Source organism: Montipora capricornis, chromosome 4, assembly GCF_036669925.1.
Source record: "Montipora capricornis isolate CH-2021 chromosome 4, ASM3666992v2, whole genome shotgun sequence".
Classification (NCBI taxonomy): domain Eukaryota; kingdom Metazoa; phylum Cnidaria; class Anthozoa; order Scleractinia; family Acroporidae; genus Montipora; species Montipora capricornis.
In genome coordinates this window covers 8,390,640-8,415,612 of record NC_090886.1, presented here as the reverse complement: position 1 = coordinate 8,415,612, position 24,973 = coordinate 8,390,640, and the positions used below count along the sequence as shown (strand labels likewise).

At 38.6% G+C, this 24,973-nt stretch overlaps 1 protein-coding gene across 1 annotated transcript; it reads right to left on the bottom strand.

Moving 5' to 3' along the window:
• Positions 1–2,948: 2,948 nt before the first annotated feature.
• LOC138045460 (protein DEK-like) lies at positions 2,949–23,565 on the bottom strand. Its single transcript, XM_068891973.1, has 17 exons — positions 23,422–23,565; positions 23,208–23,310; positions 21,258–21,373; positions 21,131–21,164; positions 17,939–18,015; positions 16,241–16,294; positions 16,109–16,149; positions 13,356–13,419; positions 11,423–11,479; positions 10,708–10,771; positions 10,233–10,261; positions 9,650–9,745; positions 8,446–8,680; positions 7,755–7,828; positions 5,858–5,941; positions 5,127–5,195; positions 2,949–4,650 (listed from the first exon to the last, which is right to left on the bottom strand). The coding sequence occupies exons 1-17, from the start codon at positions 23,548–23,550 to the stop codon at positions 4,639–4,641; spliced, it is 1,338 nt and encodes a 445-aa protein (XP_068748074.1). The 5' UTR covers positions 23,551–23,565; the 3' UTR covers positions 2,949–4,638.
• Positions 23,566–24,973: the final 1,408 nt, after the last annotated feature.

Genomic DNA, 24,973 nt, shown 5'->3' with positions numbered 1-24,973 from the left:
TAGAGTACAGACGCATAGCTGACGTCATCAAAAACTTTCCTATTTCCATTTTTTATTGATTTACATTATAAACAATTTACGCAAACCAAATATATGACAAAACAAAGAAACAATGTAGATGGAATTAAATTTTAAAATAATTTCGTAAGAGTGCGGTGGCCAAGGAAGCAAAAGCTTACTAAGTTGTCAGAAAGTTGGTCACCACCATAGTAGACAAAATGGCAACAAAAATTTAAATTGCTTAAAGTAAATGAACCAAAATACATCTAGCAAGGCCTGGTAAAAACACAGTGTGGTAAGACATTACATGTTGTAAGGGAACAGATTCCCGAATCTTTGATGGAAGAAACTAAAAGGCAGCCTTGCCGAAATTAGTGGATACTTGCTATTTATAGTAGTAATAAGACTGCTAGAGAATCTTGTATTACAATCATGTATGTTGGATTCGGGAATGAGGACATCTGAGAAGACACCTGTAATGCTGTTATCATTATTCCTTATCTTATGAGTAAAGATTTAAATATATTTTCTAGTTTAGGGATTTCAAGAAGTTTATAACAAGGTCCAGCGCTCTCCCTTGCACGTCCAAAAACCGTACTTTGAATACATTTCAGGGGTGGATCCAAGGGATTTTTTTAGGAGGGGGTGCACCACTAAGGAATGGCGTAGCTGACTGGTTTTTGCAGAATACCAGTTGTATTAGAAAGCTGCAGGTCATCTCAGGAAGGGAGGGGGGTGGAAGGGGGTGCAGATACAGGGTAAACTAGTTGTACTAGCACGGCCCCAGACCATAATGTCATAAGTTAAATAGGGATATACTAGAGCATAATAAATTTGTTTGAATAAATTTGAGATAAAGCAATTTAGCGAGAATTCTTGCTATTTTGTTGTTTATGTTGTATCAGGGGCTCCCAGGTGAAACATTTAATATAGTTTTTTTACTTAATATCATCAATAGTGATATGAGGGTTTTATCCGGGTGACGAGATAAACATTTTGTTACCAGACTCTAGGTGTTGAAGATCATTAGTCAGTAGTGAAAAATAAATTAGTGTCATCAGCAAAGCTCCGCACAGAGAGTTTATCAGTACAGTTTGGTAGATTATTTACATAAACAAGAACTAAAAGTGGGCCTGAAGTAAAATCTTGTGGTATTCCACATGCAATATTTGAATTTATACTCTGATTTAGTATGCGATTTTGTAAGTAACATTCAAGCCATCTATGCGAATGGCATATCAATTCAGTTTAGAAAGAAGAACAATATGATTACATGTATCAAAGGCCTTTGATAAATCAATGAATACATCATAGGTAACTTCTTCAAAACACAGCTAGTTTCAGATGATGTGATTTCGAAAATAGCCTTTTCATTAGAAAATGCTTCTCTACATCGAAACTGATATTTGTGTAAAATTAATGTTTTTCCATAAAAGTTTACAATTGATTAAAGATTAATTGTTCTATTACTATACTGAATAGTGACAAGGTAGCTATGGGCTGATAATAGACCATTTTCGAATTCTCACGGCTTGACTGGATCTAGCAAGAAATGGAGGCTAATGCGGGCAAATCTTTAATTTACCCTCATTAGCCTCCGTTTCATGCTAGATCCAGTCCAGCTGGGTCTGAAGCATTCCCACTTTTATATACAGGTGTAACTTAAGAGACGTTCCGTATATCAGGCACAATACCAGGTTGGGCAGCTATTTTGGAATACCTATAGATGGTGTATGAGCTTTTCAACATTTAAAAAGTGAACAAACCTGGGTTTCGGTTATACAAGACATAACAAGACCAGCTTCCAGGGTTAATTTGGTAGACTGTATGGGAGTTCCTTCACAATTCTCTTTTTTTAAAGGTTAATTTGGACCCGCATTAACAGAGTGTTTATTAGATTGATCTGCAATATCAGACTTGCTGGTATAAACTCTGTTATTCTGTAGAATTTTCGATATGAGTCTTTGAACCTTGAGATTCCACATAATCTATCGACTCCTGAATCACCCCACCTCCCCTCCCTTTGAGGAGTAAAATCGTCCGGCGTTTATAGACAGAAAAAATTATTAAGTCTCGCTCCTAGGAGTCAATGGGTTAATTAACAAAGCAATAGCTCACTTTGGATATATTAAAATTCAGTTCTAAACGAAAGGCATTATCGCGAGGCTCTGGGGAATAAACTCCTACAAATCCTTATATTTATGCCCCAGAGCCTCGAGATGATGCCTTTTGTTTAGCACTGAATTTTAATATATCCAAAGTGGGCTATTCACTTTTCTTCAAGAAGCTTTCAAATTATAATGTAGATCAAAGCGGCGACGAAAATACGCTTTTTTACTATTTTCTAACCAGTCCAACTTATTGGTGTACTTTTTATATTTCAACACTTTTGCTGTGTCAGTAGTCAAAAGGTGTGTTTTGTACATAAAGCGCTTCGTTTTAGTTTATTGAAGAATAGCTTAAATTTTCCAGGGCTTAACAGAGAGCAAGGGGGCAAGGTACAGACCCTTAAGGGACACCGTTAACTATCTCTTCTTTATTCGATACGGTTGAACCAATTTGAGTCGATTGACTCCTTTTCGACAAGCACGAGTCAATGGAGCCAGTGGCGAAAAGCTGTCGTATGCCCCATCCTCCGAATTCCTCTATGAAATAGGAAAAGTTCAATGTTTTGTTAAGTGTTATGGAATGATTGCCCTCAAGCTCTTTTTGCTTTTGCAAATTTTCAGTGCTTTGTATGCTTCCAGGGTTGATTGAAAAATGATTCGCATTTACCAAAGGCCATAACGCATCTTTGTGCTTTTAAAAAGCCGTATTCACACTCAATTTTCTCACATCTGGAACCTGAGATCGAATGGCGACGCCAGAGTCCAACATCACAAGAACAATGAGCACCACGTTTAGGGGCACACTGGTGAAACTGACAGGTAACCACAGGGTACAAAATGTCACTCAGTATTAGAACTTTTATTAAATTAAAACGAAACAAAAAAAGGTTGGCTACCTCCTACACGAACGCTTTCTGCGAATAAAATGATGACTGCAATGTAAAGAAAATATCTCGACTGAATAATTTATACCAGTAAAATTAACTGCCAATTATGTACTTCCTATCACAACATGATTGTCCTCCAATCAAGCGCTCAAATCGTAACACATTCAGTGCTCAGCGAAACAGAAATCAAACTTGATAATATATATTACTACTTGTCTTGCCTTCGCCTTTGACTGGAAGAAAATACAATGAAAAATTCTTGGAAGGAAATCAGTTCTTCAGTATAGAAACGAACTCAGAGTAATCATAAAAATTAATTACTCTAACACGTAATTAGAAACTGTTCTAGGGCATTCAAAGAGCAAACCAGGACCATTAGTACTGAAAAGCTAAAAAAAAAAAACCAAGAAAAAGGGAAACAAATTTAAAAGATGTTTCTTAAATCCTGCCACTTGAAGATAAGTCTTAATCTATATGCACACTCTTCCAGCACAAAAGAATGAGCATGTGATGCGTAAATGACCAACTAACTTATAAATGTTACACTGCGTTGCAGTAATTTCTTGGAACTTTCTCAAAACTGTTTCAGATACTACCAACATGAGTCAGAGCTACTTGTATGACTTTCGTATTAGGGGCAATTGATATAAACTTCGATACTCGATCTGTAAGTGCAATAATGCTAGATTGGCTTTTTTGTAAGTTGGAAACAGGGTAGCAATCAAGGCAAAAATATTAGATTTAGTTTTGAAGTCTGATAATGGGTGTCCAATCTTTATGCAATGGCTTGCCATGCTACAAAGATATACAGAACTCCTGCTCCTTAATGTCACTTAATCAAGCGATGTGGTAGTAACATGTACAGTCGATTGCAGTACTTGGGATTGTTCAAGAACTTTCTTGCATCGGATACCAAAACTTGTCACGCAGTGTAAGAATTTATTTTCCAAGTCCGTAAATTACTGAACAGGAAACGCTGTAGACGAGTACAACTAACCAGTGATATTGTGTATCTGGTTATTTGTATAGGTGCAGAACCAATCACATTTTTTCGCCGTCCGCATCAAACACGAACTGCCACACTTTCCCGAAAGAAGTTCTTTCTCCGTAGATTCTGTTTTCGAACCAAGTTGGATAATAAATCGTTTCTTATGTTTTGGTGTGTAGTATCAAGGTGCATTTGTACTCATTCTTTGCATTTTGAATCACTCAACGGGCCCCCAAAAATACTGGAGAGCCTGTACAAATACTCCACGATATAACACACAAGAACATCTAATTAGATAAAATAATGTATTTGATAAGTTACACGAAGATAATTTGGTAGCAGTATCAATTATTATCACTTATTACTTAACAGAAATACATTCAGTGTGATATTTTTAAAAACCTATGGAGTGTCTTGTTAAAATAATGTGCCTAAAACTGGATCTAAAAAATGACTTCTATGTAACTTACACTTTACAAAAACTACACTAACAGAGGTTCACTCCTTTAAAACATATTATAAATCGTCAAGTTGGTGGATAATAAAATGAGTGAGAAAAAGAGAGAGAAAGAGAGAGAGGGAGAGTTTAAAAAACAAAGCGGATTGAGGAAATGTTGAAACGTCTTGACTTCATGACCAGTTGTTTGGTTGGTGTTCAAGCTATCACCTGCAGAACAGAAAAGAAACACTTGAGACATGGGAATAGCAGCACAGAGGAATAGGTGTATACGTGTGTAAAAAAAAGGAGATCGGGAAGGACGCAAGGTTCTGAATCTAGCAAGGATTCACGTGACTGAGCTGGGAGCAACAGTTCGGTCAAATGGAAGGGGACGTTTTGGTACTGTACGACTGGTTGGGTCAGTCAAAAGAGAACCACCTTCAAGGGACCTCCAGACTATAATATTGCTGCTGGATTGAAAGTGACCCAAGCTTCTAGGCCCTAAAATGAGGTGCATTGAGACAGCTGAAACAATAATCTGCATAGAGTACATGTCCCCCATCAATCTTATCGGTACTTCATTGTAATGAAGGGGGGCCCATGCTACTCTCATGTGGGTGTCATCTGTCCATCATCAATGACGAAAAAGTTGTGGTCTCTGCAACTCAATTCAAGTGTTTAGTAAATTAAAGGGAACTGATTACCTTCCTAACAGTTTCTTTGATAAAATCCTTCCTAGGTGTAAGGTCATGATCTGGGAACATGTCATAAACCTAAAGATGGACAAAGAAGAAGAGCAGGAAATATATATGGTATTCACCAGCCGGGAGGTCCGTATAGGGAAAAACTCACCGAGATCTCGAATACGGCCTGAGGTCGCAGGCCGAGTGCCGTACTCGGGACCGAGGGCACAGTTTTCCTTATACGGACCGACCTATGCCGGTGAATAACGTTTTTACTTATTTCTAAATTCTAGTAGAGGGTAGGAGAAACTAGGAGGAAAAACTGGGAAAGTCATAATTTTATTTTATACATTGTCTTATCAACAAAAGTACAATAAAATGAATGAGGATTTTTTTTTTTTAACATTTTGTGCAGTTTTGCTTTCAACAGTCAACGAAGTTGGACAAATTAAACTTCGTCCACTCAATTCGCAGCTTTGCTCTTCACTTTTAGTGTCCTCGGTTACCGTGACTGTGGTCGAGAACTGGGAAAAATTCTGCCCGCTCCCGCAACCAATCAAATTGCAGGATTCTCAGGATACCGCCAGCTCACGATCAAAGAAATATGTAAAGATAATTAAGCTATAAAAAATATCTTTGTTATTAAGCTGCTTTTAAACCAGCTTAGTGGATGAGGCATGCACTGACCATTTTCTTTCGACCCATGTACGTCTTAACCATGCCTAAAACCAATAGATTTGGATTCTACTTGCCTGTTTGCAAACACTCTTCATCGTGACTTTTTCAAGGTCTGCACCATCTAAAAGATCCTGCACTATTTTCTCAAGGTCACTATTCTGCAGTTTAAGCACAACACAAAAAGCACTGAAGAGTCATCAAAACTCCCAATATTCTAAACACGAGTCTTTGCAATAATTTGGAAAAATGACCGTGACGTGAGAGGCATCGGTATATTCTCGATTTCCGTCACAAACTGCAATGATTTCCTGTTTTCAAAGAACGTTTGCATTGCAAAGCAGCTTGTGACATAAAATCGAGAATAGACCCATGCCTCTAACATCACAGTCGTCCAAATTACTGCCCGTTTTGATAACTTTAAGCGTCTAGCGAGGCAGATAAAATGCGACATTTTGAGGTAAGAATGTTAAAGCTAGCCTCCCACGCAGACATTCTTTTGGGCTTTGTCACGCTTTCCTCCCGCAGGAACGTCTGCTGAAACGAAAATTCACTTCCCTTCAACGGCTGTTTGACCAGTATTTAAACAAACCATTCAGCATTGACCAATTGTGTTGTGCTTAGCCAGTCACATGCTACGAAAGAATGCCATACACAACACGAATTTACCCAAAACTGGAAAACGGCCTCTGATTGGTCCGTAATCCAAGAACGGAAGTGGTTTTTCGTTTCAGCAGATGTTTGTGGGAGAGGAACGCGTGACGAATCCCTGAGAACGTATGCGTGGGAGGCTATGGTATAAAATGTTTGCTTTTGGTAGGTAGAATATTATTGTAGACGAAAAATATTTGAGTTTACCGTAGGTGCACTTTAATCGCAGGTCACAAGAGGATGAAAAATACAGAGTGAGACAAAACACTGTGTTGATTGTAACAATTTTGTCATTCCGATCCCTTTGCCACAAATCATTACTTCAACGGGGTAAACGAAATGTCAGCAAAGTTACAATTTAAGCATTGTCGGCCAGCATTGTCACGCGCTAAGGCTGTGGGGAGACCCCTTGTGACGTGCAGTAGTTCCTATAGTCAACTTTGCCGATCTAATGTAGCGTAATTGCTTGTTGTTTCAATTCATGAATTTTGCTTTCACGCAACCCTCTCAATGGTAAGTATGGATTGATAAGTATTCCACTGACTGTCTCGTCAGTGTTACAGTAGCGAGGTGGTGGACTGTGGCACGAGCAGGGGTGGAACGGGCAGGGGGGTTACCACGCCTGCCATCATATTGTTGTGGACGTGCACATCCAGCAGGACTCTCTAAGGAATCTAACCCCAAGGTTACCTTGCTCACCAATTTAAGATCGTTTCAAACCACAGCAAGGTTTTCAGTAAGTGTGCAAATAGGTGAGAAGCACAGCATATGTGGGCTTATAGAGAGATCCAGGGGCATGCTTCTCTGGAAATGGTAAGGGTAAATTCACGTAAAATAGCCATCTTGTTTTGCCCGCTGCCACCTCTTATTAAAGGACGATGCCTACTATTGTTATTGCGCATTCGTTCTGCGCATCTCGAGATACTCGGATTTTCGGATTTTCAATGGCTGGTGCTTACTAATACAGGGATATTCTTGTGCGGTTCAAAACTATGTGGAGAAAGCAGAACTTAGCCAGTGGTATTCAAAACGAAAATTGGGGGTAACCACCCATTTTTCAGCGATAATCAAGCTTTAATTTGGAAAAGAACGCCATACATTGCTTTGTATTTTAAAGCTTCTTACGAATATTGCTGATTAATTATCTTCGAAAAATGCGTGGTTGCCCCCAATTTTCTTTTTGAATTTCAATCACACTTGTTAAGATCTGCTTTTCCCGCATAGTCAGTAAACCACGCAAAAATACCTTTGAATTAGTACGCACCGTCCTTAAAAGCTTGATGCAGAGCCTTTTCTCCCTTAAAAATGACAACCATTTCTTACCGTTGGTGCATCTTTCTTTGCCTTCTTGGCCAGTGGTTCCTCATCGGATGAATCATCTTCGGGAGCTGGTTTTCCTAAATTAACGAAGAAAGGATCATTGGAGAAGCCAGGAAAAAGCTCATGCCATTTTTGAGAAACACGAAAAAACTATAGCAAAAATGCTTAAAACTGTTGAGTATTTTCATAAAGATCTTTGGCTTTCCCTACATGTATGAGTGAGTGAGTGAGTGAGTGAGCGAGTGAGTGAGTGAGCGAGTGAGTGAGTGAGTGAGCGAGCGAGCGAGCGAGTTCATGTCTGCCTCCTCTTCAAAGCGAGTCTAAGTGCGAAGTTTTTGTGATGGTAATTAGTTCTACTTTAAATATGAATGGAAACTAATTTTCATAACAAAAACTTCGCACTTAGACTCGCTTTGAAGAGGAGGCAGACATGAGCTCGGAAATGGCCTATTCCATTGTGCATGATATCAGAATTTTGTAGACTTCAAGTCTATTTAGCCTTAACATTTTCAACATGTGTTAAGAATCTCGAGCTCCTCAAAGTTTCTTTACTATTCAAGAAAAGCACCCTGAACACTGTGCCACACAACCACCACTTGTGTCACGTTTTTCATCATGACAAGCCATTCTTCTGGGGTTCTTTCATTAATAACATACATGTACATGCAGCAAGACAAGTCTTAGTGACACAAACCTTTTTTAGGGGTCTTCTTTGCAGATGTTTTTTTCAGTGGTGTTATCTTAACAGCTACAGGTTCCTTCTTTTTGGAAGCTTTTGTCTTGTCATCCGTTTTCTTAACCTTTGACTTCGCTTTACTCTTGTCCTTTTCTTTTGTTTTTTCTTTCACGGCCTTTGTTTCTTTTCCTTTCTTTGGTGATGGTTCTGTCTTTTTTGGTGTCGTTACTGTCTTCTTTATCTTCTTTGGGGGCTAAGAAAGAAAAAAACCAATCACATCAGTTGCTTCTATGGGCATCCTTTGAAAATCTACAGGGACCCTCTTAACGTTGTGGATGTACTTGCATTCGCTTCAATGGAGTATACCTCTTGTTGAATAATATATTGACTACACAGCGTTGTACTTCCAAGTAATTGTTTTGGGGCAAAATCCAGAGTACATATTAATTTGTCCATGGCATTGATCTCTTGGCCAATCATGAAGTCTATGAGGGCAGGAAAGAAAACAGGTCCAGTTGTCCAGGCTAAGCAATACATGAAGGCAACTTTCATGATAGCATCATTTGACTACAACTACCAGAATTCAGTTTGTTTTCTTTTCCAAATTCAATTTTGTATTCTCGGCAGGGTAGAGATAGCAATAGCTCTAAGTAGCATGAGATAAGCAAAACGTAAAGGATTCCAGTACTTGCATGATGCAAATGTCCTATTTCTGCATTTGAGAAAGTGAAAATACAAGGATACTGGACTTGTGACCATGTACATTGTACAATTTATTGGCCTCCGTAGTCATTTGGTTATCAAGCTTCCATTGTTCTTTTCTTTACCCCAGCTGGAAAATGGCACAGACACAGACTTAAAGTTACTATGGACTGCTGTTACTGGCTTAGGCAAACTGCATTTCCATTAAGCATGTAAGAGGTATTACGTGTATTTTAAGAACTTGGGAAAGTGAAAAAAGTCATTTGTCCAAATGGATAGTGCATTTTGTTTTTTGTTTTTTTTTTTCCTTTCCTGCTTCTTCAGTGAGATATATTTATGTGTACATCCATACCCCCTCACATGTGCCTGCTTCAAAGCCCTACATGTACTACCAACATTCACAGAGTAAAGTCCTCTGACACAAGTGTAAAAGCTCACTAATTTCTGCTAGTTTACACATGCAATACTCTTTCCTTCGAGGATTAATGTTCCAATGATCATTAAAATGCATGCAACTTACTTCTTCTTCCTCTATTTCTTTTTCATCATCATCGTCATCGTCATCATCGTCATCATCTTCATCTCTTTCTTCTTCTTCTTCTTCTTCACTTACGACCTTAAATGTTAAATGTTATTAAAAGTTTAGTTACGAGCAACAGTTTACATGTACATGTATAACATGTACTTAGAGCAAGGCTGCTGCCTAAGAAAATCTTCCGGCAGACCTTCGGGCTTCTAACATTAAAAGTTAGTAGCCCGAGTCATTTTTTCAAGAGCCCTGAATTAATTAATTCCAGCTGGGATTAAATTTATGAGAAAGTGAGGATGAATCAAGTAAGGCGCCCGTTCAAGCTACTTGTTCAGAAATTTGGTCGCCTGCGCTCGCAGGCGAGCAGGCGACCGTTAGGCAGCAGCCTTGCACAGTACCAAACAAAAGAAAGTTACCATCCTTACAATGAGACACCATTGCATAGCATGCATTGCAATGTTCAAGAATTTGCAAGTAAAGTGGCTTGATACTATAGCATGATAATTATTAGAAAAGGTTCATTTTCGAATAGTGCAGCACCTTTGTAAATAAATTGCAACAGATAGAACTCTACCTTTGTTGACTTTTTACTTTTGGACGTATCTGCATAAACAAGAAAAACATTTTTATTAAAACAGAATACTCCTCAAGTAACAATAATTAAGACGTCAAGTGGATAATCTAAGAACAAACACTATGGGAAGAGTTTCCAAAATGTGATCAGGCATTTCTTGTCATCAGACTTGTCTTTGAATGCAATGTGATCAGACCTGTCTTTGAATGCAATAACACATACACCAAAATTATGGCAATGAACAACAAATGCCAGATGCATCTACATAATTATGCATGACATTGTTTGTGCACATTCAGTTGGCAATTTACATCTTAGTTGTTCCCTATCAACAAGCAACACTGAGTTCAAAGTCGAACTCTTCTTTTCAACTTTGTTTCTTGCACCAACCTGTTACAACTCTCTTTATTCCACAAACATTGCATCAATGACACTGTGACAGTAGTAATTACTGCCATATAAATATTATTCAAACCTTTTTTACTTGATCTTTTCCTTTTTTTACTTTCACTTTTCTTTGCCTTTGGTTGAGGAGCAGGCTGAAATGACATTAATTAACACATTAGTTTTTATTGTTGCAAAAAGCAAAATTCGGAGTTAGAATCAGAGGAAATTCGGGCTGTTTACAGTCCCTTATTTTCCCATTATGTTGGTCAACAAGATTGAAGGCCAAGGCAAACTGATGCCATCTTTGTTTGCAATAGTGTGCATACCCTGGGGAAAATAGGTAGGCAGCAAAAAAGGGAGGGAGATTGGAAAAGCATAATTTAATATCTCATTGAGGATTCCCTTTGCACTAACAAATGCAACAATTTGTTGATTGGTCCATTTCCACTAGGCACTTTAAATTGGAGTAGAATTAACTGCTATGTCCCTTGAACAAAAGCCACTGACGAGATCTTACAGTCTTCCAATTTTTCATCCTCACTCCCTACACATTTGGTAGATTTGCATGAAGAAAGATGGCAGTATTTCACACATTGTAGTCACAAAATCTTGACCACCTAATGAGAAAATCGAGGTCGGTGAACAGCCTAATAAGAGAATACCACATTTATAAGCAGTGTGCATCACACATTGTATAAAAAACTTAACATACAAGTAATTTCGAGCAGTCATATTATGGTTGCTTTAAAAAGAGGGCCACTGGGGAAAATTTGCACAAAACTCAGGAGCTTTTTGATACTCACTCTGCCAGAAGACTTTGGTGACATAAGAAAATCCATAACTTTTTCCTGAAGATCACTCTAAAAAGATTATGAAATTTTGTACATGTATAAATGTGTAGGTGAAACAAGAACTTGCCAACAAACTTTTCTTTTGGCTAAACCTAATTGATAAAAGTAATGTGTGCCCAAAGGCTATGCAATGTCCTACTGTACAGGACAAGACAGCACTTAAAGCCCGCCGCACACGGTGAGGAAAGAGCTGAGCAAACTGCCTTGTGAGGCGGTTTGCTCAGTCATTATCTCACCATGTGCGGGGAACTTTTGGTGAGAAATTGACCTTGCGAGGCTGTGAGGAAAAAATCACACACGTTTGATATTTTTGGCCTCGCGAGGCAAATTCCTCATTGTGTGCGGCCATCGTGAGAATCGAGTTGAGCTTGGTCAATGAAGCATCCAATTAAAATACATGGCATTCTCACGTGACTTCAGTGACATCGGAATTTCTTCCTCCGACACCATCTTGAACCGCTGGTTTCACATGTGTATGCCATGTATTTTTATTGGATGCTTGATTAAACCAAGCGCAGCTCGATTCTCACGATGGTCGTACACATTGAGGAATTTGTCTCGCGAGGCCAAAAATATCAAACATGTTTGATTTTATCCTCACGGCCTCGCGAGGCGAATTTCTCATCACAATTTCCCCGCACACGTTAAAAAAAAACGGCTGAGCAAACCGCCTCGCGAGGCACTTTGCTCAGCTCTTTCCTCAAGTGTGTGGCAGGCTTAAGACATTCTCTTTCAACACCTATTGTGAATCTTACATGTAGGTATTGTGTTCTTCCAGTGTCAAATTGTTTTCACCTTGTAATTTTACTTTCACTACTTTATAAATATTTCAAAACCTTAACAACTTGTAACTTTAAATTGTTTTTAATTTTGTGAATTTCTGTTCATTACTTTATACTTCAACCTGTTAAATAACTAAATGTTCAGAATAATTTGTCACCAACCTGAAAGTCAACGAAAGCTGGATGTTTTACTTGGGGAGGCCTAGTTTGAGCTTAGTAGTTTCTTTAATTATTTTCTTTTCTATCTTCTCATTTTTTGATAGTTCATATTTGTACGTGTATCTTAATTTCTTTTTTCTGGGACAAAAAAATAATAAATAAATATATAAATAAATAATAAACAGTATGTAGCTCCTGGAGATAAGCCAATCATTGAACTTTGCCAAAAGAACAGCCTGTTCTGGCAAAAGTTGTTCTATATGTAACTTGGGACCCCATCTTGGAATCAGGGCCTGGCTTTGACCACTAGCTGAACTTTTAATTGTACAGTGCAATACATGCACATTAGAATAACAAACAGTTAATGCAATGCAACACAAGCAATGACCCATTACTTTCTGTGCACTCACAGTTTTGGAACTTCCACTGGCCACAAATGCCAGAAACAGATTAAAGATGAAGCCCTAGTACTGTTTGCTTTGTTTCTTGCATTCTCTATCTGCTTACATGTACAAATGTAATATCATATTCACTCTTACAACACTGATTACATGCAGGTAATCAATGATTTGACTCCTTACCAAGGGTTTGATTGACCGTATTCCGGAATAGGAATACATGGAATACAAGTTAAAAATCCTTCGTTTTTACGGAGATTCACATTAAAATTGTCAAACATCTGCTAAAATGCTATTTTAAACATGTTTTTGTTATCCTTGCTGCTTCGAAACGCACCAAGCATACCGTTTTAATCATCACGCCACATATGTGTATTCCTATTCTGGAATAGGGTCAATCGAACGCCCCCTAAATTAGCCCCTGAAAAGCCTTGAAAAGGAGTGGTCATTACCACAAATGCTTTTTATCCACAGGAAACTTCACCTCTAGTCAAATATTGGTTTTTAAGTTAGTTTGCCTCATACAGTAACACTTATAAAACATACCCGTTTTCCTTTTTTCTCTAGGTCAAAAATCTCACAAAGCCTTTTTAAACCATCATTAGTAAACCTGGGAAAGAAAGAGAAAAACTCAAACATGACTTACCAAGGTTTGTCGCAAGTGGAGTACAGGTGCACTAGCACAGCGCAAATGTCGGCCAGCAACCCAACCCCTCCTGGATGGAACCACCTACATGCCCGGCAGTATGATCCACAACCGAGCCACAAGCCCCTGCACCCAATAGGAGAGGCAGGAAGAGAGACACCCGCAACAACAACAGTCATACTGAAAGATAATTCAGTGCCAACTACTGCTATTATGAAAGCAAGATGGGAAGAACGTTGACCGTTGCTACAAGACAAACCCTAGCAATCAAGCCGCTGATCACATGCACTGCAGATACAGTGCAGCTCGGAGATAAGCGAACCAAAATATACGCAAAAAACGCGCATACGTAAAACGCGTAAACGCGTAAAAAAAACGCGGTTGCGCGTCAACACATACGCAAAAAGGCTCATTAGTATTTATGAGCTCTCCTTTTGTCTTTCTTTTGTCGCCTTGTCTCAGTCGTTTGCGGTGTGGTGAAAGTGAAAATAATTTGCGTGTTCTCTGGTCGGTGCGCAAGAAATCTCACCATATGCTTATTCGAATGGCGCAAAGTCCTTCTGGCTGGATATTTGTGTTTCAAAGCCAGAAAAAAAAAATTCATCAAGTTTGCTTCTGGAGAAATATAAACCTAGCGACAAACTGCACACAAGAACGTTTTTAACATCGAAATTTACATGAAGGCGTTGAGAGCGATATTATCAAAACAAACTTCGTGCCGGTGCATACGTTTAGTCGTAAATTAAAAAACACTACTCGTAAGCAAAGGGCTCGTCATTAGCAGTTTTGTACAGCCATTCATCATTTAAAGTTGCGTATTTAACTCCTTCTGTCGTTTTGGATGTGAGTACTTACAGTGTAAGTAAAGCGTGACGCTCACCGATAGGTGAAAAAATACAAACATCTTTCGGGTCCAAGGCCGTTGCGTCTGTCACTCGTTAAACTTAACAACACAACTCTTTAGCAAAGGGCTCATCATTAGCAGTTTTGTACAGAAAGTCATCATTTAAGGCTGAGAATTTTGCAGCTTGAGTTGCTTTGTTGTAAATTCAGCAGTAAAAAATGATTTTCAGCCCGACAGTGAAATCACACACTTTTGCCAGCACGTGACAATACGATTTTAATTCATGTAATATCCACATCTCCGGTCCTGTTGGGTAAGATTTCCTGATTTCGACGGGTACAATGCTTTCACTTCAGACACAATTTTTTTCTTCAAAGGCTCAATGATGCGCTGATCACATTTATTTGATTTTTCTGCAAGGAAAATTATCGGGTTAATTTTGGGCACGCGCCGGCGAGAGGCCATCGTGATGTGATTCGGGACATAATTCACTGATTCAAACGGTGAAATGCTCTCAGTACAAAGAAAAGATTTTTTAAAAACTTTCTATGATATGCCAATCGAATTTAGTTGATTTTTCTACAAGGAATTATTGGACTTTGCACGCGTCGGCAAAAAGTCACCGTGAAGTGACTGTAAATACCCCGTCACGGCAAACACTGAAAAAAATCATGTCTTCGGTTTTTCGGGTCATAATTTGCTGATTTAATTTCGCTCGTCTCTCGAGACCTTTGCTGTATGTAAAGGGTATTAAACTTCGAAATAATGCCCTGTGGATGCTTTCATCGGCGGCATTTGCGGATCGAAATTGACAGTAATCAAAGCAACAAACCGTATGCAAATTTTCGACTTGTCGGCAGTCACGCAATTTATTCTTTTGTTTTGCAAACAATACTGGAAAAGCAAAATTATGGTTATGAATAACAAAGGCACAGACGCGTATACGATACGCAATTTTAGACGCGTCAAAAAAACCGCGTATACGCGTATCGCGTGCGTTCATTTTGCGTCTGCGTTGTTCGCTTATCTCCGAGCGGCACTGTATCATAAGGATGACTGTTGGGACTGAGGAGACACGAATCAATGCAATGCAAACGCAATGCTAAAAATAACACCAATACAATGCTAAAAGACCATGTTAAACGCAATGCTCACACAATCCAATACAACGCTAATGTAACGTCAATGTAACATAACTTAGTTATGCAATAATTGCATTTAACTAGACTAAATAAAATTAAGGCAAATTAAGTTAGAATCAAGAAAATACATGTGCTGATCAGTCATTGCCCCTGTGAGTGCCTGGAAGCAAGACTGCCTAGCAACTTTGAAGGAATCCTTGGTGGTTGCATTCCCATTTACTTTCTTGTTGGATATGAGAACATGCCATTATACCTGTAGTTCTTAAGTGTTCTTTCCCTCCTCTGTTTTAACAGGTTGCTACAGTATATTGTACTGATTAATTCGGAGAAGTAGTGCCTTTGGTGGTGACGTCTTGTAGGTTCCCATGGACACATGTGTAAGGTACCTCATTCCTCCTAACCAATCACATCGCAGCCCTGCCAAACATTTTCTGGTTCTCCGCCAACTACACTGGTCAGTTGTTTGTTGCTCTATCAACCCTTGTTTCTGTACCCTGCTCAAAGAAGCTTTTCTATTTCACCCATTGCTTCCAGGAAGTGAGACTTAACAGATTTTCATCTGCCTAACCCCAGACAATTTTACTCATCAACTGGTGAGGGTCAATGTGTTAAGTATTCTGGAGAAGATTAATTAAAAATCAGAAAAAGATAAATGCAAAGTATTCACCTTTCCACATTGAATTTTTTTGCTTCATATTCTTTTGAATCCTGTTTAGTTACAAAGAAATATTTTAAGGCTTAATCCAATGATTTGCAGGAGACATTAGAGGCAGAAAATTACTGAAATGTCAGGACTCACCTTCTCAAAACCAAAACCATTAAATTTTCTAATATTCTTTTTAATCTCAGGTGCCTAAAGAAAGACAAGTAAAAAAAAAAAGATGAAGCTACTTTCTTCCCACTGAGCTTTTCAAGGGAAACATACATTGTAATATGCTAGATTTAGCCAAGCCTAAAGGTGGAGCTCCCAGGTTACATGTATTTGTTCTTACAATAAGTTAACCTGGCTTGAGCTTGTGATGCAATCGAAACCCAGTACCAAGAGTTGTAGCTAAGAAAATTGCATGCCAGGAGAGGGGGTGGCCCTCTCCTGTTGGGGGGTCTCCATGGGAAAATTCGGAATTTGATTTGGTGCACCCTGGTGCAATCTGAGGCCTCTTTGATACAAAAAGCAACAACGTGTACTGGAGACCTGGTTAAGACATCTTGTTCACAATCTTTAGCAATGCCTTGATTATAGGGCTACCTAGCCTTGCAAAAACAAAATTATGGTAAAGGAAGAACAGAAATAGAATACGGTAAACAAATGCTCAAAACAATATTTCATTTGAATAGGTTTACTTCTCATAGAGCTACCAAAACTTGATGTAGTTGGAAATTATTTGATTCAAATCTTTTCAGTTTGTCAAGATGTTTGATATCAAATGATAGTAAGTGATTCACCTAAGAATCGTTAGTTTCCCTTTTCATATGGAACAGCTGTACAGGACGATCGCCAGCCAAAATCCAGCCAGCGATCGCCTCAGACTCAGCCAGCGAATTTCACTGGCAGCCAGAGCTTAACGACAACCCTGAGTACCTGGTCAGTGGATAACTTGTTTTAACAGGTGTCAACTGACCATAACATGGATGTCCAATATCAAAGATGAACACTGTAAACTAGCTGGAGTATGGTCACCTTGATGAGCTCTAACCCATGGTACTCTACGCATGTAAGAAGGTGCATGGAGCTCCGCTAAGAATTTTCATCACATACAGGGGAAAATTACTGAATGCTGATTGGCTGAGACAGGGGACATTTTTCTTAGTCATGAGGGCACAGTTGATTACAGAGCAGAGCAAGGGAAGTTACAAGAGAATCTTCTTTTGGATTCTGACTCTGATGAAACTGCTTTTCTTCACACATATAAAATACATTTTAAGCACTATTCTGTTGACAGCAAAGATTTATTGAATTGAACTTTAACCAAATGAAAGCGTATTAAGTTGATTGTCATTTGTTGCAGAATTAGTGAACAGGCTTCTCTCAATAATTGTGCCCTTTATGTGATAAACATGTAATTGCAATGTGCCCTTGTGCAATTGAGGAGTCAATGGGTTTAAAACTACAAGTTCACAGAATTAGATGAAATTAGAGTTGGACAAACAAAAATTATGGAGTCCAATTAACCCTTTGACGTCGAAACCGGCAGAAACCGGCCTGACTTAGTATTTTACTCTAACGCCAGACGATGATACTCGTCAATGGGGAACCCCTGGGAGTCAATGGGTTAAAGTACATGTAGTTATTTTTTAGTATTTTAACTTAGTACCTTGCACTATGTAAGGCTGGATTACATACTTTGTATCATTGCTGCACATCAGGCTATTAAACCTTAATTTTTAGTTGTTTTTAGCCCCAAACGGTGACCTGGCCAGACAATATTACTTGTCAACTGGGGGTGTTGTGGGAACCTGAGGAATGAATTGGTTGAACTGCTTTTAATGTTAAACTTACCCGTCCCTCTCTGCCAAATAAAAGCTTATGGAGTGGCTTGAGTTCCACAGCAGTTGATTTACCCAGCTCATAATTCGCTGATAAAAGAGGAGGAAAACTTTGCTAAGATAAGTCTCAATTCCACTTTCCAGCAATGCATTGATGTACATAGTACACATTTGGTTGTACTTGGCATTCTGTCTCCATCAAGTATGTCACATAGAAAAACATACACTGTACATGTAATCTAACGTTTTTACCACTAAACGGACAAAACTAACGGCTAACTAATGGAATGCTAACGAATAGCTAACGGCTTGGTAACACACATTTAACAGACAGCTGATGGCCTGTCCTAACTTTTTTGGTAAAACAAGTTGGAACAGTTTAATGCTTCACTCAGTTCAACTTATAGGTGGTTCAGTAGGATTAATTTAAAGCTTTAGCTTCGTGTGTTAGATGATGGTTTCAAGGCAATAGATGGTTACCAAAGATAACTTTGATAATTTTAGTCACGACATTAAGTTTAAGACGCTGATGGGTATTAAAAGCACAATAGACAAAAAAAACCACTTGTTTGCAAAACAGCACACTAAACTTCAAACCAATATAGTGGTCAACAAAGCCAAGCACACAGTTTTGATTTTCACCTTACTGGATATTGTTCAGCTTTCTTGAATAATCCATGAACGACCCAGTGAGGATGAAAATTTATAATTTGAGAAGTGTTGCACCAAGAGAGCAAAAGCTTGAAAAGCTGTTGAACAGGCTTGTCTTCTTCGTTAAGTTTATTTGTGTGTGAGTGAGCCATTCGTGTCATCAATGGTTTGAAATTGTTTTCCATCAAGAGGTATACGCTGCGTTTTCATCAAAGAATGATAATTTTATTTTGAAAACAATCGCAGTGCTCGATAATGGATGAAGACAGCCGCAAAACATGTCACATCATTTTCACATGATTTTCGCATCGTTCCCCCAAGTTGAAAAAAAAATTGTGTTTTTGGGAATCGCAAAATTAACTGCGGTGCATTCCTCTTTGAAAAGCAAAGAAACTAAACAGCTCTTTATATGTGTTAGAATCATTTGTTCTCCAGCAGTTAAAGGAATCTTTCTGGGACACTTCTCCAAAAATGGGTTTATTTTATCGAATGTGGTGGAAATTGAATGCACTGCAGGAGAGATGTCAACCCAATTCATGACACCATGTTCACAGAACTGATATTTGGGAAATCAATCTAATTATCAGTATCACGAATTTGAAAGGCGGAGATGCACATTCTACATCACTTTTTTCCATTTTCTGTGAATTGCGTGTGTGTACTATTACACTGATTTATTTACTGGTAACAGGAATCTGCTAAAAACCCGTTACGTAGCGCATGACCAAAATCTTTCCCGGAATTGTAAAATTGATTTTTAACAACCATTTCACACATATCACATGCTTTGAACTGCTAAATATTTGTTTTAATCAATATGTATTCTTGCGTCAATAGGCCATTTTACAGTTGTTTGCCCAGTGAGCTAGCCTATGAATGACTGAGAGGTTGCCAGTGACCTTGTACTGATACAGACCTCACTGCTTTTACCATGTAAATTGTGTTGTTGTAATTCTAATTGGTCCACATTAACATTACAAAAGCACAAAGGTTTGTATCAAAACAGGGTCACCGGCAGCCTCGCTTCCATTCTTGGGCCAGGTAACCTAGCTACAACTGTAAAATGGTCTATTCTCTCACAGACAAAGCATTATGAACGGCTTGGCTCTCTTTTGCCAGATGTTTGTGCAAACATAACATTGACAAAACGTCGCACTTCTTCACTCGCAAACATGGGAAATAAGTTCTGTCTGGCAATACAAATCCGAAAGTGATTATACCTTGAATGAGTGAAAAGGCTGCTATTTTGAACCTAGTAAAGGAAACGTTAACTGTTCTACTGGTTACATTAATGCTACTAACGGTTTTCTTGAAACCTCTAACAGATTTCTAATGGACTTCTGACAGATTGCTAACCGATAACTAATGGCTAACTGACGTCTGACTAATGGATGATTAACAACTGCCTCGCAAAGTGGAGGTTGGGTGCCTGAGACATCCAGGAGCTTCCACTATTGGCAGCCAGCTCCCAGGTGGAGACCGTTCCCATGGCTGGCAAATCCAGGCAACCCAGCCATGAGCCCCCACGCAGAGGGAGAAAGCAGGCACCCGTCACACTGATAAAAAAGTGGAAAGAAAGGGAGGGACAGGGGAGGGGAGACATCCTCCAAGGAGTCCCCACGCTCAGGAAAACACTAACGCTCAGAAAAAGCTGACTAAAACGCCAACAAAACTTCTACAACGTCCTATGGACCAAGAACACAAAGAATCCTGGCACATGCCCATATCTAACAAACCGCTGATCGCAAAGGTAAAACCTGTACTCCTAGTTGTCGACTCTGTTAAATTGTATTTAACTGCATTTAACGCTTATGGCATTTTAATGGATAAGTGTTAGTGTATTTATAATTCTGAATATTAACTTTGATACAACTCTAAGTTTCATTGAATAGACAGTGTGTGCCAAACACACTGCAATTTTGTAACAAGATAAAATATTTGGCATATTTTAGTCACAAACTTGTCACGCTGTATTGTGTTACTAGCGGTTTGACAAAGCAAAATATGACAGGGTTCGTCATCCTTTAAACTCTTCAAATTCCATGACTTTTTCCATGACCTTTTCTAGCTTTCCATCACCTTAAGTTTAGCTGTCATGTAGGAAAATTTTAAAAACTATCCTTACTTTAGGATATTTTCTAACATGTAACTCAATTCAAATTTGAATAAACTAATGACCTCTGTCTGCCAAACTTCCTATTCATTGATTGAAACTTGTCTTGTATTTCATTTTATACTTGCTTTGATGACTGCAATGATTAACCTACCATTTATAATTACAATTTTCTATGACTTTCCACGACCGACCATAAAATTCCATGGCTTTGGAGGCCTGGAAAATGAAATTCTTAAATTCCATGACTTTCCAGGTTTTCCACGACCCGTATGACCCTGTACCAACCTGCAATACTTGTGATTAAAAAAACTGCTGAAAATCTTATTCTTAACGCACTTACATGTACAGTACTTATTCACTTACTACTTAGCTTTACTTTAGGAGTGGAGATAAATTTTACTAGTGAGAACATGACATTACACATAATAAATTACTTACTTCTCTCCATGGATCCTAGGGTTTCGCCTTTTCCCTACACATTCAAAACAGGCAAGTTGAATTTTATTCAAATAAACAATAAAAGACTTGTGTCAGCTGCAATAATTTTGAAGTCCATTATGCTTACCTCAAAGACAAGAGCTTTAGGGACAGTCATGCTCTGAGGAGGCGTTTGACTAGCTAGGAAAGTAGGTGTTTTTCTCTCTCTTTTCCCTTCAATCACAACAGGCTTGTCATATAGTCCTGATACCACAAAACAAAACAAAGAAACAAAAAAACACTAAGTCAATAATACTGGAGGGTCCATGTCGCAAAAAAAGCAATGGAAGATGGGAGCAATCTCCTAAACATTAAGGTTACCATGGCAACCAAGCCACAACCTACCTAAAGACAACACAACAATATCAGTATGTGGAATCAATACTTATCCCAAACTAAGAGGGGAGAGAGGGAAATTGAAATTACCAAAGCAAGAAAATCCCCAAAGAACATGCCAGCAACACAATAAACCTCCAATAAGCCTTTCTTAAGTGCAATGGTCTGACAGTGGCACTTGATCTCAGCCAAAAGGCAGAGAAGTGATTGCCTTTTGTAGACGCCATATGCATCGTAATGCCTTTTTTCAATTGGAATACTCATTTAATGGAATGTTGATAAATAAACCATCTGACGAGACACAAATCTTTTAATGGAAATTGTATGAACACGCATGCATTTCGACTTGACAGCAACCCAGCTACATGCAATGTTTCTGTATTTTGACTTGTGTATTTTAGAAATCTATAGCTAAGCAACTTGAAATAGTCGGAATTCATCTTATCAGTGGTGATGACCGAAGGGAATGTATCAGTCGGGTGTCACAATTCCTCCTGTGGAAAGCAACTACGTCGACACATCGCAACTCCGACTTGTTGGCAGTGCGAATTGCGACATCTGTTTCCTAGAAAACACACCAGTACGCAGCTTCCTGATGTTGTGTTACGTAGTATCAATCATATTGGATGGAGATACAATGGGGCTGCAATGATACATTTTCTCATGACACGATACATAATTATCTCGATACAGGTGCCACGATATGATACATATCTCGATATATCATTACATAAATAATTATGTACAATGGGAAGACATTTTGCAGCAAACAGCGTGTTTTGTCCGTGGGCATGCAAGACAGTGTCAACTGACAATTGACACAATGTACGCATCTTGAAAAATGTGTCAGATCGAAAGCTATATGAAACAAGAATGGAACTACAAAAGGGTTTATTTTTGTGAACAGCATTTTATAGTAGAAATATGACTGGTTCTCATTCTGGAATTACAATGCAATAATTATTGTTAGAGTATGGGTGTTTTAGAATCTTTTTTTGTCAATGACATATAAAATCTGATGTTATTCTACACGGTGAATCTTAAGCTTTGTAAATCTTCAGCCACTGGTGATATTTATTTATATTTATTTGTCATTTGTCCAAATGTCAAAAAATTATTAGACAAAATATTGTTTTTGTCGATGGGCCAGAATTATGCAGGGGATTGGGACCAGCATAAAAAAATGGACAAATACTGGAATGAAAAATACTGGTAACTTATCACAACACTTTAAATTTGGTGTTACAAATTATAAATTTGCAGGAGACTTGATGAAAATTGACCCTGTGGATGAGTACAATCTTGAGAGGGCAATTAATTTGTAACTGACGTTTCGACAACTCAAACGGAAGTCACCTTCACTGTTAGGTGTGTGTGTGTTGCCAGTAGATCACAGAAGTCTCCATCTGGTCTGTGAGGTAAGGAGAGACGCCATGAACGTGAACTAGGACTAAAAAGTTTTTCACTGAAAAATCGGCAAATGCTACAATTCACGATCAGAAATTAGGTCTGCAGTATAAATCAAAGATAGTAGGCCTTTGTGTGCCACAAAAATGCAAATATCAATGATCAAGAATTTGAATATAATAACGGTTATGTTTACCGAGAATAGCGTCCAAAATAGTAAGAAATTATGCTAGCAAAGAACCAGTTTAAGCCTCCGTGCAAAGCAAAAGAAGCCGAGTAATCGAACTAAAACTACCTTCATGCTCTTCATCGTCGCTAGACTCGTCATCTCCATCCTTTCCACCATTCTTTTTATCTTGCTTCGAATTATCGACTTCTGCATTGTCTTTCTTCGCGTCCTAAAATAACATGGAACAAAGCCGGTAATTCATCATCTGAGGCTCGAAATCTGAAATTTAAGGACTGCTTAACGCTTCGTACAAAAATATTTAAGGCGGGATTCGTTTAACCTTAGTGACTTTCGCCTCTGATGTAACATCTTCCACTTCTTCGTTGTCGGCCATGATGGCTTCTAACAGGCATGTGCTTTGCGCGGGAAAGTGCAAAAGAGAGTCGATAACTGTCAGCCTCAATTTCATGCGACCGCTGAGTTTGTTGTTACATGTAGAAGGCTCAAGCAAATTAAGGGTTTGAAGGGTACTTCTATAGGACGTTTTCAACCCATCTCTAGAGAAATGTACGACTTCTGGTGGACGAACAAAAGAAGCTAATGTTCGTCCACCAGCATGGCGGCGCTGACTTACAATGCTTTGCTTTGACAGATATTGTTAGTTCAATACTGAAATCCAGCTAGGTTACAATTAACACCATCTGACCATATCTTCTGGTAGACTTGAGTGAGGGTTACTCGAGCAGTCCCGACGACTATAAAATCTTGACTGTGATCATAGAAGACCATAGAATCCCTCAAAGTGTATGGATCCTCTTTAGCTACAGCTATCAAAAACAAAAAAAGAGAAAGACTGATTGAAAGGTGAAGAAACGCACTACCTTTCTTCATTGTCAATTATTTTTGCAAAGACAAAAATGAATTTGAATTTTAAAAGTTTTATGGATAAGAAATAATAAACCTTCAACAGACCATTTTACAGTTGTGGCTAAGTTACCAGGCCTAGCAATGGAAGCGAGGCTGCCGGTGACCCTGTTTTGATACAAACCTTCATGCTTTTGTAATGTTAATATGGACTAATTAGCGTTACAACAACACAATTTACATGATAAAAGCAGTGAGGTCTGTATCAATGCAAGGTCACCGGCAGCCTCGCAGCCATTCATAGGCTTGGTCGCTGAGCAAATAACTGTAAAATGGCCTATTGTCTTCCAACCATGGTGGTGCAAAGTTGCAATTGCACGGTATGGGGCATTGCAAGAAAACGGAAGGCAGCGCGCGCACCTCGTTCCCAGGAAGACGAGGTCTATCCATTTTGATCCACGCGGAAGTAGGCCGAGAAAGGAAAAAAGGGGAGGAGGAGGAAAGGGAGGGTGAAAAGAAACAGCAAATGTGGATTTTCCAGACCTTTGCAGTTAGAAGAACGATGAGTGGCTACGCGTGACTAAGGGTTTTTTTTTTCCATGATATACTGAGTTGTGGTTTTTTGCGAAAAAAAAATAGCTACAAACGCCCGCTGAGTAAGCAGTCACTCACAAAAACGTGCGGCTTCTAGTAGGGTTTTACTCAGGGTTTTAATGTCACTAATTGTTGAAATATTTCGAAGCATTTGCAAATAGATTCGAAAGTAGTCTCAGTTACCTTCACCATATCTTTTTCAGTCCCGTTAAATTGGGTCGATTCTTTTATAACTTCCATATTTCAATTCATTATTTCATGTCTTAAGCTGGCGTCGAAACTGCGTTCGAAATTATCCAAATATTTAGATTAGAAAAAGAAACCAGTGTAAAAATTATAGTCAAAACTGTTAATCTTTCCCTAGATTGTTCTGTTAGGAGTGGTTCGTTTTAACTTATTCATACCTTTCAACACTTACTTAGTGTCCATCCATC